The sequence below is a fragment of the Alosa sapidissima genome, chromosome 2 (assembly GCF_018492685.1).
Source record: "Alosa sapidissima isolate fAloSap1 chromosome 2, fAloSap1.pri, whole genome shotgun sequence".
In the NCBI taxonomy this organism is placed as follows: domain Eukaryota; kingdom Metazoa; phylum Chordata; class Actinopteri; order Clupeiformes; family Clupeidae; genus Alosa; species Alosa sapidissima.
Window position 1 is genome coordinate 7,553,085 of NC_055958.1, and position 16,061 is coordinate 7,569,145.

Below are 16,061 nucleotides of genomic sequence, written 5' to 3' on the forward strand. Positions count from 1 at the left end.
CTGCGTCCAGTTCTGTTCTGTAGATGTTTAACAGATTATTAGTGATGATTCATGAGTATATTTGCTTATTTTCACTACAATTTATTTGTACAAGTGTTCAACTATGCATATACAAATGCTAAGCAGATTATTAGTAAAACATTTAGTCAATCTCTGTTGAACATTTGAAGGCTCAACTGATGTTCACCTGGAACGCCTTGCTAATACTGGGTTGGACTGTATGATGTTGGAGATGTTGGTCTATATTGACATGATGGCATCACACAGTTGCTGCGGATTTGTCGGCTGCACATCCATGATGTGAATCTCTTGTTCCACCATAACCCAAAGGTGCTCTATTGGATTGTGATTTGGTGACTGTGTAGGTCATCTGAGTACAGTGAACTCATGGTCATGTTCAAGTAACCAGTTTTACATGATTTGAGCTTTGTGACCTGGTACATTATCCTGTTGAAAGCGTCCATCAGAAGAAGAGTACGCTTTGGTCATAAAGGGATGGACATGGTCACTAACAATACTCATGTAGGCTGTTGCATTTCTGTAATGTTTAATTGATACAAAGGATCCCAAAGTCTGCCCAAGAAACTATACCCCACACCATTTCATCACCACCTCCACGATCTGAACTATGCCTTCATGTTCTTTACGCCATTCTGGCCCCATCATCCAATTGTTTTAGCAGAATTCGAAACCCATCAGACCAGGTAATATTTTTCCAATCTTGCATTGTCCAATTTTAGTGAGCCTGTGCAAATGGTAGCCTCTGTTTACTATTCTTAGCTGGAAGAAGTGGCACCTGGTGTGGTCCTCTTGCTACTTGTAGCCCATCTGCTTCAAGGTTTGATGTGTTGTGCGTTTAGAGATGCTCTTCTGCATACCTCTGTTGTAAACTTATTTTAAGTACTGCCTTTTTATCTGTTTGAACCAGTCTGGCCATGCTCCTCTGATCCCTGGCATCAAGGCATTTTTGCCCAGAGAATTTCTCACTGGATATTTTCTCATTCTCTGAGCATTCTTTGTAAACCCTAAAGATCTGTTTGGAAAATCTCAGTAGATCAGCAATTTATGAAATATTCACACCTGCCTGTGTTTTTTACAGATATTCAATAAATGTTTAAGATTTCATTTGCACAGCTTAAGCAAACTTTGTGTCCAAACTCACACCCCTCCTTCTCTGTTGTATTGCTCACGGAATACTCGTCTCTCACAGATATCTCACACATCACATGAAAGAGCAGAAAATTAACATTGCATTTACATGAAATTAAATCATATTTACATTCTGCACACCCATTATCGTGGAATATCTCACAAACTCTTCAATCAATACATGGCAAACCATATATCAAAATAAACAGCAGACCTTACCAAATTTGAGGATATAAACATCTACAGAGATCCTTTGAAGACATAAGGCAAGATAAGAATGGATTGAGAAGGGTAGTTTTACATGTTTCACTGCTTATTATTCCAATAATAAATAACTGTACTTTCTCTATTTGCAGCTAGACCATGATTTGAAGCATGCTCATGAGCTCAGACAAGCTGCCTTCAAGCTCTATGCATCACTTGGCTCTAATGATGAAGACATCCGTAAGAAGGTGACTTACTACACATCAAATACTTAATGCCTGACAGGATTGATATGAACAGGGGCTTTGTATATTCCTTATTTATGTGTCTTATGTTTTATTATATTAAATCTCTCTCATATCTGACATAATAGGCCATATGATGTGCATCAGTGCTAAAGGGGGTAATTAGGAGCTTACATAGGAGAAATTCTTAATTAAGGGTCTAGTGACTTATAATGACTAACAAATGGCTAGTATGCTACTAATATACATGTTAGTAAGCAGCTAATTAATGGTGAATATGTGTCTTAATATAAAGTGTTACCAATATGGTGCATTATGTAATAACCAACCAAAATCGACGTCTTCATTGATAAAAACAGTGTAACAATGTGTATTTTACTCAAAATACATTATTGTCAAAGTGTTCAAATGTTCACTTGTTCAAATGTAGGCTATAGCCCATTTCTTTATCCAAAGGCTGACTTACTGCATTAGCTCGGAATGAAGAAATAAGGTCATGGTTTTATTGAATAAAAAAAAAAAAGCGTCTTTATTATTGAAAGCACAGTGAACGTTATTTTAAATTCTTCTGTCCTCAACTTTTCCCGCACTCGGCACTCTCCATCGGTTTCTCCACTCACGCAGCCTGACTTTTTTTAAGGAAGGTCTCGTTTTCATTTGGTACTAAAGTTACGTTTGAACTGCTTGATTAACTTCGTTGACACTGACTGATGGAACATTGAGCCCTGGAGGAAAATTGTTTGTTTGTTAAGAAGTTTTTGCATCATTTCACAAGTGTCAGGAATTTTCTTGTAGCCTATTATGCACCAAAGGGCGTGTGGCAACTTACTTTGAACTGATTTGCATAACTGCAAAGTGCGTAACTGGAAGCATGTAAAAAAGGACTTGCGAGTTACACGCAAATGGGAGAATTCGGGCCTGACTCAAGACTTTAAGGCCATCATTGATATAAAATGTTTTTTTTTTTTTGTAAACAATGAAAACAGAAAAGATGAAGGCAACAAACCTAGAGGAGTTATTTCAGATGGGTAACAAAGTAGTCAACATTGGTGTGCTTGTCCAAAACGTTGAGGTCGAGGTTTGGGTAGGCTAATGTCATGGGTTCAGATATGGAATAGAAATTGTATATTATAGAAATAGTCTGTTTGCATATTTGCAGTAATGTTGCCCTGACCACTTTATATTTTGATACCATATCTACGAGTCTGAGTTGGTATGATACATGTCAGGGTGAGTTCATGGAAAAGATGTAAGAAACAATATCCATCAATGCATTTAGTAAAATGTAAATGTGTTATAGCCTATAATTTCTAAAAATATATAGTTTCATAACTGACCTCTTTCATGCTATCTTTCCGAGGCCTGTTTCTGCCTGCCACCGATATATCTCTATTGTGTCTGAAGACTATACAGTCTCTTCTATACATTGAACAGAGGGTAACATAATGGTGTGGTGCATTCCTTAATTAGTTTAGTCACTGGTACTTTAGTTCAAGGTCCTAATGAAATTTGACAACACAGAACAAATTAAATATAAATGTTTCTCAAAGATTTATTCTGCCAAATGAGAAGACCGTATGCCTAAAAAATCAACAACTAAAAGACATAAAGGCAGTAGTAAACAAAAACTATCCACTCAACATCAACTATTCATTCCTATCCCTCTGTTGTCACTCAGCTAACTAAAGTATGTCACTTTCAGTGGCTGCACTCACAGCTGTCTACTTTGTGGGTGGAAGCATCAAAGAATACCTTCTGTTTTGAAGGGAGATGAAATGGATTATCACTCTGTCACAGCTCAGCTGCACTGTTATTTTCAATTGACATGACTGCAAGGTTGTGAATCCTTCTCTGCTCCATTGTTTGACGCAGCCAGGAGTGCTGTCGATGCAGTACACTAAAGGACTTTTCACAAGAGCAGCTTGTCAGGTTTTTTTGCCAGGTTTTTCTGTCTAAACCGTCAATCCATCTCTCGTTTACAGACTGTTCAGAACTCAGCAGACAGAGTTTTGACAAAGTCTAAATTTAGGGAACACATCACCCCAGTTCTGGTCAATCTTCACTGGTTGCCAGTGAGTTTTAGGATTGATTTTAAAATCCTCCTTATAACCTATCAAAGCCTTACATGGTTTGGCACCTGACTATTTAAAAGATTTATTAACCCCCTACTGTCCGGCTCGGCCCCTCAGATCCTCCAGCTGGGGACTTTTAGTTGTTCCAGAAAATAAACTGTTAACTAGGGGTGACCGATCGTTTGCAGTTAGAGCACCCAAGCTTTGGAACAGCCTCCCTTATAACATCAAATCTGCACCCTCAGTGGCTGTTTTCAAATCTAGCCTAAAGACCCACTTATATTTGCCTTCCTTAAATAGTGAATGATTCCACTCATGTCTCTGCTATTTTTTTATTATTATTACTAGTGCAGTGCCCGTTCAAACATGCCATTCCTGAAGAAAACCCGTAGCCCAATTACATGCCCACAGATATGCCTGCTTTAAAAATAGGATGATAGGGAAACATCATTCCAGCTAAGCATTCAATAATGAATACTGAATATTATAATATATTAGCCTATAATTAATGTGGCCTCTAATAAATGTGTAATAAATGTAGGCATGGCTGCGTGTGACATTGCTACAGATCAGAATGACATAAGCCTAACAACTGGTTTGAGTTAAGGCTAAATGTGTATTAAGCTTACTGATTAACTTCCTAATACTGAAGACAAACCATTTTGTGGAATGATTCATCATTGTTTGAAATTTGCAACGATGTGACTCAAAAACAGTCTTTAGCATAAGTGACGTCGCTCAGTCTTTCACTAGCCTGGGCTATTCGAAGCGTCAGTTTATTGCACATACTTTTATTTTGAGTGGTCACTACATGCCCGTGTTTGTTTGTTGGCGTGTTGTTGCAAAATCCGCGTAATCATTTTATGCAAGCAAACTGCATACAGAGAGTCTTTATTGTTGAGTACAGACATGATAGTCAGTCGCAGTGTTTGGATGATTATCATCAAAGTGAAAGTGGAGCTCCCCTGAAACTGGTCCCCCTGGAAACAGTGCAGTGCAGCGATAAACGTCCTACGTAAATAAGCATATTTTGAAATATGCATTCAAAAATCTTAAAAATCGAGATTGCACACCTTTGTGCCATGCGTGAGCCACATACGAAATCTTGGGTCAGTCTGACAAACGGTCAGCGAGATATGCGTGCCACAGACATTAGGACACACAGACACACACACCAGGGTTCCTACGCAGTATGGAAAACCGGGAAAAGTATGGAATTTGATTTTAGTAATTTCCAGGTCTGGATAAGTATGGAAAAAAGACTTTCCAGACTATTGCATCTACAGTACTAATCACTTCACTCAGGTCATAATGAACCATTCCTACTGTTGTGTAGCTTAACTGTCAGTCCACATCGTCAACATACAATTGAATGGGGGTCCTCAGAAAAAAAATTCTCCCACAAGGGGACCCTGGAACCAAAACCAAATTGAGAACCCCTGCTCTATGCACGTGCCCTACACCATTGTGCACTGGTATGTTTGCGTAGCTCTGCTATTTTCGGCTAAAACACTGGTAGACTTTTTTGATTTTGTAAAAGATACCAAGACATGGATACTGCATTATCTGATAAACTGTTATTGCAAACAAATAATATTGTTTATGGTGATTTCTGAGGCCCCTGCCAGCAGTGCACTAGTCTCCAACATATGTAGGCTATGCTGTATCTACAGAGAACTAAAAATGTGAGTGCACCTTCCAACACAGCACTTCCCCCAACAAAAAGTATCCAAGGGCTACCAAGTTAATAATAAATATTGACAATGCTAGTAGAACGCTCCCCGTGATTGCATTGCACTTTGCCACGCTCTTTGTGTTGCAAAATTCAAATGGGAATTCGATCTGCAATCTGTCAAGTCACTCGTCAAGGCGGGAACTAGGCTACGTCACTTCCGTGTTTACGTTTTACCCAGTTAGCGTTTGCAATGGAGTTTGCAGCTGCAGGTCTCCGTGTCAATGAGTCTGACTCGACGGACAGATTACTAAAAATTGACGACAGAGTGGGCTGCAACACAAAGAGCGTGGCAAAGTGCAATGCAATCACGGGGGGCGCTATTTCTTTTCCATTTGAATAAAATGCCTCAAAACGATGGCAAATCGTTTTGCCTAAAATAATCCAAATTGTTTTCAGGCTGGCATTGTCAGTTTTGCCAAATATGTTTTCAAAATGCAATCCTACATTGCACTTTGAATATTAAATTGCAAAATGAATTGACAGTTAAATGATGAAACTGAATATTGAAAATTGAAATGCAACATGAATTTCCATTTGAATTTTGAGACTGAAGTAACATGGCGAAATGGAATGCAATTCAATCCATGTTTATTCTATTTTTTAACCAAAATTATTCAAATTGATTTTAGGATTGCATTGTCACTTTGCAGATTAAAATACAATTGGTTGGAAATTATTGAAAATTGCAATATTAAATTCCATAATTAATTGGCAATTGCATAATGTAATGTCTTTTTGAATTGCATATTGCAGATTGCATTCTCATTTGAATTAAGCTACACATATGCTTCCATAGACATGAGTGCGATGCTTTCGACATTCATTTACATTATTCCATTCTTTTCAATTCAACAAGTGTGTGGCAAGTGACAGTGCACCATAGACTGTAGGCCTATAAAATGGCAGTGCACTCATGTTGAAAAGTTGTAGTATATAATATAGAATATAGTATGAATAGGCTATAGTATTTCCTGTTTGTTATGCCCTTTATAATGTGTGTAGGCCTACATTTTTTGCATGCACTTCTGCGGTAGCATTTATTTCAGTTTATATCAGCTAGGCCTATATTTCTGAAGAATATATTGTGTTGCATCAGGTCTGTACATCTTTTGAAATTTGATTTGGAATAATCAAATAGACCTACGTCTTAAAGTTCAGTTAATACAGTAATTTGCTTTGCTTTCATTTGAATCCCAATGCAGAAGATGCACAATAATTGCTTTATATTGTTAATATGGACTCCTGGAAAGTTCAGAAATGCAAAATAATAGAATTTGGTTACCTTCATGCATGGTATGATGAATATGTGATTAATCGTGATTAACTATAGGAATTCAGTGATTAATTGTGATTAACAATTGTAATCGTTCTACAGCACTAATATACTGTGTATATAATATATATATATATATATATATATATATTAATATATATATATAAATAAAACAGCAAACAGCATTGCATACATCCAAAGAATCTTACCGTAATTACAAGTAAAATAGCTGTAAATGTGTAATTTATAGAATGTTCTTTCTTTGAAGTAATTTTTAACTGCTGTTTTTTAACAGTTCATTTTTAAGTAACTTGTAATAGGGAGAATGGCGCACCTTCCCAACTGTAGCCCATCTGTCTACGTAGAACCAGCATTGCAATATCACTCTCCCCACCCTGGAGAATTAGGAATGGCTAATTGTGCAATAGCCTTAGCCTGACGAGCCAGACCCACATCAAAATGTAGGGTCTGGGGACTCACCATTTTGCAGTGCTTTGTCCGAGGGGCGGGATAATCGGTTGTCTTTCAAATTCCCTCTGCACGCAATAGGATAGCGCTATAACTCATGAGTCCCATGCGTTTTCCCACCAGCGGAGCTAGTTGGCTAGTTCAAACTTTTGCCAACTTAAAAAAAGCTTATCTCGTGTCACGCTGTTCGCCAACAGCAACATCCATCTTCTTTGTTTTGAAGTAGCAGGGAATTCACGCCAAACCATTGTAACTCTGCAATCAATCATTATGTTAAGCCCGCCTACCAGCCCGGCTCTATACATGATGTGATTGGCCTTGTCGAAGTTTACTTTTTCCAGCTCGCAAGCCAATAGAGAGTTGCTAGACCACCCTGGCAACAAATTACATTTGCTGCCGCTAGGGTGCGTCTACATTTCTAGGATATAATAGCCTACTATTTGTATGAAATCATGTAATATTACCTTGTCAGTCAATATGGCTCTTTGAATATTATCTTTGCCGGTCCACATACTGTCCAGAGGGAAGGGTGCAAGCCATTAGGTATTTACGACAGTTTTGTGAAATACAAATACTCTGCAAATGTAGGGAGAGCCCAGTAACACCTACGTTCTTGGTTGAATATTTGATTGCAACTGAGGATTTCTTTTTTTGCTGAATTTTGTTTTCTGCGAACGGCTTAAGTTTGGAGAATATCCTAAATTATGCTAAATTGTTTTTACCCCCTGTTTATTTTATACAGCTGTCTGAAAATTGTTGTCAACATCTATATGTCTCTTTTGTTAATTTCAGATCACAGAGACTGAGAACATGATGGATAGGATTGTCAGTGGCTTATCAGAATCGAGTATCAAGGTTCGTCTAGCAGCTGTAAGGTATGCATACTCAACTCTTAATGTTTCTGTGAATTTCATTTAATATCTTCTGGACTGAAGGTTTGCCCATTGGAGAAATAGCTGATGATTCCCTTTATCTTGAATCCCTCTCTAGATGTCTCCATAGTTTGTCTCGGTCAGTGCAGCAACTTCGAACTAGTTTTCATGACCATGCCGTCTGGAAGCCACTCATGAAGGTAAGTCACAACTGGAATACTTATGGATCCTGCTTATAAAACTGAACCAACACAATGTGGTAATGCAATTTTGTTTTTGTTTTTTGGATTTATACAAGTTGTTACAGAATGCCCCTGATGAAGTTCTGGTAATGGCTTCATCTACACTGTGCAATCTGCTGTTGGAGTTTTCACCAAGCAAAGAGGTGAAAAATTTATTATCTTTTGAGCTGATATGTTATTTAATATGACCCTCCATGGGCAAAAACAAGAGTTGCCAATCATTGTTTTGAGCGACAGGTGCCTAAAGCTTTCCTGAACATTAAGGAAACTGATGTATTAAAACCATACTGACATATTGACTAAAACTCCAGGGGGAAAAATAGCATTTTGTTTGAAGAGACAAATAGACAAAGAGATGGGCAAAAATAGTCTGCTTTGAGGCAATTTTGCAACCAGACACATGATCTTGATAGACCAAAGCGGGTAGACCAAAAGCAGTTTTGGTTAAATAACTCTACAACCATTGCGCCAAAACTGTGGCAAGTTGGTCTCTAGGAGCCATATATATCACCCTAGTTCAGGGATGGGCAACTGGCTGCCCAAAGGCCACATGCAGCCCTCCTCTTCACCTCGTGCGGCCCACGGATCAATTTTGAAATGTCATTAAAAAGTTTGTTTCACATGGTTTTTACCACATCTGAATCGGATCCTTATTTTAACAATACTGTCCTCCGATAGGGGCACTTCCATATAAAAAGTCCTGCAGAGTGGAGCTTTCTTCACAGAAGAGCCAGAACAGCCAGCGAGGAAGAGATACAGAGAGCGGTTTATAAAGAAAACTCAGAATCGTACATTTCAGACAAGATGGGAAACAGCTGATCTTATCACAGAATTCAAAGTCAACTTATGTCTTTAGTAGCTTATGCTTAGAAACTAAATGAGCCATGAAAGATTTCAACTATTAGTAAGTCACCACTACAATACCATGCATGAAGGTAACCAAAAGTAGGCTATCTGAGCTCCTAGAGCCGCTGTCGTAGCCAACCTCAAAGTAAAGCAGGGTTCCCAAGGGTCATGGAATTTCAGGAATATCATCAGCATTTTAATAAAGTTATGGAACGTCAAGGAATTATATCTTTGGGGGACAAAGTCATGGAATATCAGGGAATTTTGTTGTAGGAGTTTAAAATTGATTTGCCAAAATACATCAATACAAATATATTTACGCAGCATTGGTGTCTATTGAGTTATTAGCTTTTTCCATTGCTAGGCTACTTGCTTGAGTGGTTGTAGTCAAGTTTATTTATATAGCACAATTTAAAACAACCTGTGGTTGACCAAAGTGCTCCAAAAAAATAAATAGATAATAGAAGACAAAATGAATAAAGACACAAAAAAAGCACAACAGGAAAATAAAACTAAAATAATATGTACATATAGCCTATATAATTACATTCCACACTTCATTTAAAATCCATTGATGGCACGTGTTCTTTCAAAGAACATTTGGCTTTAAAAGCACCAATAGTTGGCGTGGATCTAATGTGAAAAGGCAGGTTGTTCCACAGCTTGGGCCCAGCTACTGAAAAACCTTTATTTTTTAGATGACTCTGAGGTACTGAGAGCAGTAGTTTATCTGAGGACCTCAGAGTTCTGGGAGGGCAGTGAAAGTGTACAAGCTCACTTAAGTATTGGATAGATAGATACATAAATAGCTAGATAGATAGCTAGATAGATAGATACTTTATTGACCCCAGGGGAAATTCAGCATACAGACAACACACACATTCACTAACAGCAGAAAGTAATTAAAAGTATTTAATATAAAAACACAACTAAGCAATAAGGACAGTAGAAGATAAATGTATACTAAATACTAAATATACTAAAATACAAATTATACTAAATAAAACAATTCTTAAAAAACAGTATCCACATAGTGGGTGATTAATCAAACAAGATGCGCTTGCAATGACTGAGGCAGGGACTGAGCCTGTGATTCTCTGTGCATAAGGTAAGGTAAGGTAAGGTGCTCTGTGTGAATGAGTGTCATGGTGATGGTGCAAATGAGTAAGTCAAACAGTGCAACAGTGCAAGAATAAAGTCTATATATCTATGTATAAATAACTATATTAAGAAAGGTATAAGTGTGGTCACAGTTCGGCTGTGGCATGGAGGGAGGGGTTGTGCATATGTGCTAATATAGCACGCAAACAGTGAGGCAGAAAACAGTGGTAAAAAGTGGCTAGTGGACAGACAGTTAAAAACATGGAGGTGGTGAAGAGGCAGACAGACTATGCGGGGAAGCCTATTTCTCCTCTTCCCTTAAGTGAAGCATTGAACAGTTCAATGGCCCTGGGGACGAATGACTTCCTCAGTCTGTCTGTTGTGCAAGGCAGTGAGCGAAGTCTCCAGCTGATCAGGCTCTTCTGCTTAACAATAATGTTGTGGAGTGGATGACACTCATTGTCCAAGATGTTGATCAGTTTGTTCAGGGTCCTTTTGTCAGATATTGAAGTGATGCACTCCAGTTCAGCTCCCACTACAGAGCCAGCTTTCCTTACCAGCCTGTCAAGTCGCCCCACATCCTTCTTCTTTGTGCTTCCTCCCCAACATACCACTGCATAGAAGAGGATGCTGGCAACAACAGACTGGTAGAACATCCTGAGGAGCTTGCTGCACACATTGAAGGAGCGCAGCCTCCTCAGGAAGTACAGCCTGCTCTGCCCTTTCTTGTAGAGTGCGTCAGTGTTGGCTGACCAGTCCAGTTTATTGTCAAGGTGGAGACCCAGGTACTTGTAGGTGCTTACCACCTCGACATTGACCCCATGAATGGAGACTGGTAGCAGAGTGGGCTTAGACCTGCGGAAATCCACCACCATCTCCTTGGTCTTTGAAGTGTTGAGTTGGAGATGATTGAGTTTGGACCATTGCACAAAGTCCTCCACCAGGCTCCAGTACTCCTCCTCCTACCCGTTCCTGATACACCCCACAATTGCAGTATCGTCAGAAAACTTCTGCATGTGGCATGACTCAGTGTTGTAGCAGAAGTCAGATGTGTACAGGGTGAACAGGACTGGAGAGAGCACAGTTCCCTGTGGCGCTCCGGTGCTGCTGATCACAGTGTCAGAGAGACAGTTCTTCAGTCTGACGAACTGTGGTCACTCAGTCAGGTAATCTGTAATCCAGGTTACCAGGTGAGCGTCCACATCCATCTGCAAGAGCTTGTCTCCCAGTCTGAGGGGTTGGATGGTGTTAAAAGCACTTGAGAAATCAAAGAACATGATTCTCACAGCACTTTTCCCCTTGTCTAGGTGAGAATGTGTCCTGTGTAGAAGATAAGTGATGGCATCATCCACGCCCACTTTCTCCTGGTATGCAAACTGTAACGGGTCTAGTGCATGGCGTACCTGGGGTCTGAGCATACCTAAGACCAATCGCTCCATTGTCTTCATCACATGTGATGTTAGAGCGACAGGTCTGTAGTCATTAAGCTCACTAGGATGTGGCTTTTTAGGGACAGAGGTGAGACATGACTTGTCCAACGCGTAGACTCAGATTGAAGATGTGCTTCAGTGGCTACCCCAGTTCAGCAGCACAGGCCTTGAGTAGCCTTGGACACAGTCTGTCAGGCCTCGCTGCCTTATTCGTGTGCAGTTTTTTTTAGTTTAGCTCTCACTTGATTATGATGATGGGGGGTGTAAGGGGAGAGGAGGGGGAGGGGTGCATCTGGGATCTGTGTGTCTGATGGCTGTTGACTGAGGTTGTTGTCGCCTCATTATCCGTGATCGCCATGTGGGGGAGGGGTGCAATATCCAGTGATGATGGGGGTACGATAGCCTGTGATGGTGGAGGTGAGTGTTGCACTGGTGTTGAGGGGGTGTGGTGGTGGGGGCTGGGGGATGACCACCTCCTTGATGTCCCTGTCAAGGCTGCCAGTCGTGGACGCCTCAACAGGAACAGGCAAGGAGGCGTCAGGCGGGGGCAGGGCGTGAGGTGGTGGTGGCTTAGGTCGTTGGGTGTCACCGGGATGCAGAGCTGGAGAGACTGGGAGGTGGGGGTAGGGCAGGCACGCAAACAAGAGCAGTGCCTGAGTCAGCCGGGGGTGGTGGACAGACCACTCCCATTGGAGCTGGAGCAGGGCAGTCAAACCTGTTGTAGAAGTGGTTCAACTGGTTCGCCCTGTCCAGGTCCCCCTCCACAGAGCTACTGCTCTTCTTCAGGCCAGTTATAATTTTCATGCCGTCCCATGCCTCCTTCATGTTGTTTTCCTGCCACTTCTGTTCCACCTTCCTTCTGTAGTCCTCCTTAGCCTCCTTCAGCTTGACTTTGAGTTCCCCTTGCACGCGCCTCAGCTCTGCCATGTCCCCCTGTCTGTACGCCATCTTTTTCCTATTAAGAATGGTCTTGACATTGCTGGTTATCCAAGGCTTGTTATTGGGAAAGCAGTGTACAGTTCTGGTGGGAACAACAATGTCCATACAGAAGTTCAGGTAGTCAGTTGTGCACTGTGTGACCTCCTCTAAGTCCTCTCCATTCTGTAACACACTCCAGTCAGTGCACTCAAAGCAGTCTCTCAGAGCCTCATCCGCTTCAGGTGTCCACTTTCTGAAGGTGCGTGTGGCAACTAGTAGCCTCTGTACTTTGGGCTTGTACATTGGCTGGAGATGAATGAGGTTGTGGTCTGACTTTCCCAGTGGGGGAAGGGGGTTTGCATTGTATGCATCCCTCACATTTGCATACATGAGGTCTATTGTCCTGTTTTTCCTTGTAGGGCAGTCAACAAACTGGTAGAAATTTGTGAGTGTGGAATCCAGTGTTATGTGATTGAAGTCGCCAGAGATCACAAAAAAGGCATCACTGTGTTGGGTTTGGAGCCTTGCGATTGTGGAGTGGATGACGTCACATGCTGTATCCGGGAAAGCTCGACGTGGAACATAAACACAGACAGCAATTGCGTGCGAGAACTCCCTCAGCATGTAGTACGGACGGAGACTAACCGCTAATAACTCCACATCCTTGCATCATACAGTTTCCTACATGTCCGAGGTTGCACCATCTATTGTTTATGTACAGCACCAGTCCACCACCCTTCTTTTTGCCAGAAAGTTTACAGTCTCTGTCCAAACGAGCTACACTGAAGCTGGGCAGCTCAACGTTAGAAGTGGGGATATGGCTTGTTAGCCACGTCTCCGTAAAGCATAGCAAACTACATCCCCTGTATAATCTCTGGTTTCTTACCAGGACAGCCAGTTCGTCAGTCTTGTTAGCCAGTGAGTTCACGTTTCCCATCACAATCGATGGAACTGAGGGCTTGTATCTCCATTTCTTCTCCCGACGCCTCGTCTACACTTTTACTCCCGCTCTGCAACCCCGAAAGCACCACAGTTCCTCTGGGATGTTGTCGAACACAGCCAGCATTCCGTTGTAGTGCGATCAGCTGATTCCTTGTGTACACAAGTTTGCTGCCGCTGGAGCGTTGCAATATGTACGTATCCATAGGATAGAATAAAAACACTCCTCAAAGTGTGTAAAAATCAAAAAGTTGCGAAGTAAAAAGTAAGAAAAAACATAGAAAAAAGACACAGAGCTACTTGACGTGCTGCCACTCTTGTCGGTGCCGGAATGTGTATGGGGAGCTTGTCCATTTAAAGCTTTAAAGACAAAAAGAAGAATTTTGTAATCTACTCTAAATTTCACTGGTAACCATTGCAGGGATTTCAAAACTAGAGAAATATGTTGTGTCTTTTTAGACTTGGTGAGCAGCCTTGCAGCTGCATTTTGCACCATCTGAAGTTGGGATAGAGAGGTCTGAGTGACACCAAAATAAAGAGAGTTACAGTAGTCCAGGCGGGATGAAATAAAGGCATGAATAAATATCTCAAAGTCTTTGAAAGAAAACATAGTTTTGGCTTTACTTAAGATTCTAAGGTGGTAAAAAGATGACTTGACAACAGAATTAATCTATTTCTCCAATTTAAAATCAGGGTCAAGTAGAAAGCCAAGATTTCTTGCACAAGGTTTTACATATCTGGCAAAAGACCCTAGTTCACTAATTGCATTATTTGCAGCTTCATGTGAACCAAAAAACAGAATTTCTGTTTTGGATTCATTCAGTTTTAAAAAATTGGTCGACATCCATTGTTTAATCTCTTTTAGGCAATCAAGCAATGGGTTTAGAGCACCAGAGGAACCACATTTAAATGGGAGATACAGTTGTGTATCATCCGCATAGCAATGATAGGATATACCATGCTTTTTCATAATTTGACTGAGTGGCAATTTGTACAGTGAGAATAAAATACAACTAAGCACTGATCCCTGTGGAACACCATAAGATAAGGAGGCAGATGAAGATGAAGTACCATTCTTCCCTCTAAGAAGAAAGCAAACCATTGACAGTACCTGAAATTCCAACCCAGTGCTCAAGGCGCTCTAAAAGAATGCAGTGATCTACAGTGTCAAAGGCGGCACTAAGATCTAGCAACATAAGTAACGCATAGTTCTTTGCATCCACTGATAGTAACAAGTCGTTAGTGACTTTAATTAAAGCAGATTCCGTGCTGTGTTTAGGTCGGAATCCAGACTGGAAGATGTTGAACATCTCATTCTCTGATAGAAAGGATTGGAGTTGTTGAAAGACAACCTTTTCTAGGATTTTAGAAAGAAAGGGCAATTTTCAGATGGGTCTACTGTATAATTGTTTAAGTCAGTGTCCTCAAGCTCTGGCTTTTTAAGCAGGGGCTGCACTATTGCATGTTTAAAATGGTTGTAGTTAGCCCTACCTGATTTATCAATGCCCATTTTTTAATATCCCGATTGGTCATGGAAATGCAGGGAAAAGTCATGGAATTCTACATTTGGGAACCCTGGTAAAGATACACTAACAACAGAGCCTTTTTTTACGTCACTATTACCCATTACAGTGGAAAAAAGATTATTGTGAATGTGTAATACTTTTTAGTTTATTCATTGGTGAATAGAAGCAATATTAAAAATGCATTTGAGTATAGAAAATATTAAATTAATGCATGTTGGTTTAATAAACCGTACAGACATACTGCATATATATTTAATACCCCTGATTCCTGATATCCCAGTGGTGGACGTGCGCGGTCACATCTGGCTCTCTGGCAGCGAGAGGGCAATTATGTGGCCCTCTCTATCATCAAAGTTGCCCATCCCTGCCCTAGTTCATAACGACTCATTTGTGGTGTAGCGCCACTCACCACTCACCACATGGTGAGTGAAATAATCTAATCCTTCACAATAATCTAATCCTTCACAAAATCTTTTGATGATCTTATTCAAACTTGAAATAAAATTTGACTCATAGCATCGCTACATCATTCTCTGAATGAAAAACAAATTTCATGAAAGTTCTTCCATAGGGGATGCTGCAACATGCATTTATATATCTCAAAACAGTTTAAGCTACAGTTTTGTGGTATTTGGCTATATCCAAGTGGAAGGAGCCTACGCCCAGCAAGGGGGAGCCTAGGTCCAGCGAGGTAGATAAGGTAGATAGCCTATGTAGATCTAGTGAGGTGGGGTCAGTGATTTATGTGACCGCAAGAGAATGGACCGATAGCGCAAACATGGAGGAGTGGATTAGTTTACCTTAGGAGACCGATAAATACTTTGACACATTTTACTCAAGATTTGCTTACCTTCATAGGCAGTATATTATATGAAGTAATATTATATAGGTCAAAATCCCTGTGCACAGCCCTTCTTGCTCCAGGTGCTGATGGTGTGCAGTCTAACTATTGAAAAGTCAAAAAGTAGTATACATTGCACACTGGAGGGTATATTTTGTGAACCTGATGAAGCAACTTGCGAAACGCGTTGTTCACGCCAA

The 16,061-nt window shown here is 40.5% G+C and overlaps 1 protein-coding gene across 5 annotated transcripts in view; it reads left to right on the plus strand.

The window, feature by feature from the left end:
• Positions 1–16,061, plus strand: part of armc8 (armadillo repeat containing 8) — a 273,575-nt gene that overhangs the window by 153,527 nt on the left and 103,987 nt on the right. For all 5 annotated transcript variants that reach the window (XR_006024507.1, XR_006024506.1, XR_006024508.1 and 2 more), the window contains exons 12-15: positions 1,506–1,601; positions 7,939–8,021; positions 8,137–8,218; positions 8,317–8,403. Coding sequence is in view for 2 of the 5 variants with exons in the window: in XM_042067501.1 (XP_041923435.1) it covers positions 1,506–1,601; positions 7,939–8,021; positions 8,137–8,218; positions 8,317–8,403 (348 nt within the window). In the remaining 3 variants the exon portion in view is untranslated. The remainder of the gene's footprint in view (positions 1–1,505; positions 1,602–7,938; positions 8,022–8,136; positions 8,219–8,316; positions 8,404–16,061) is intronic.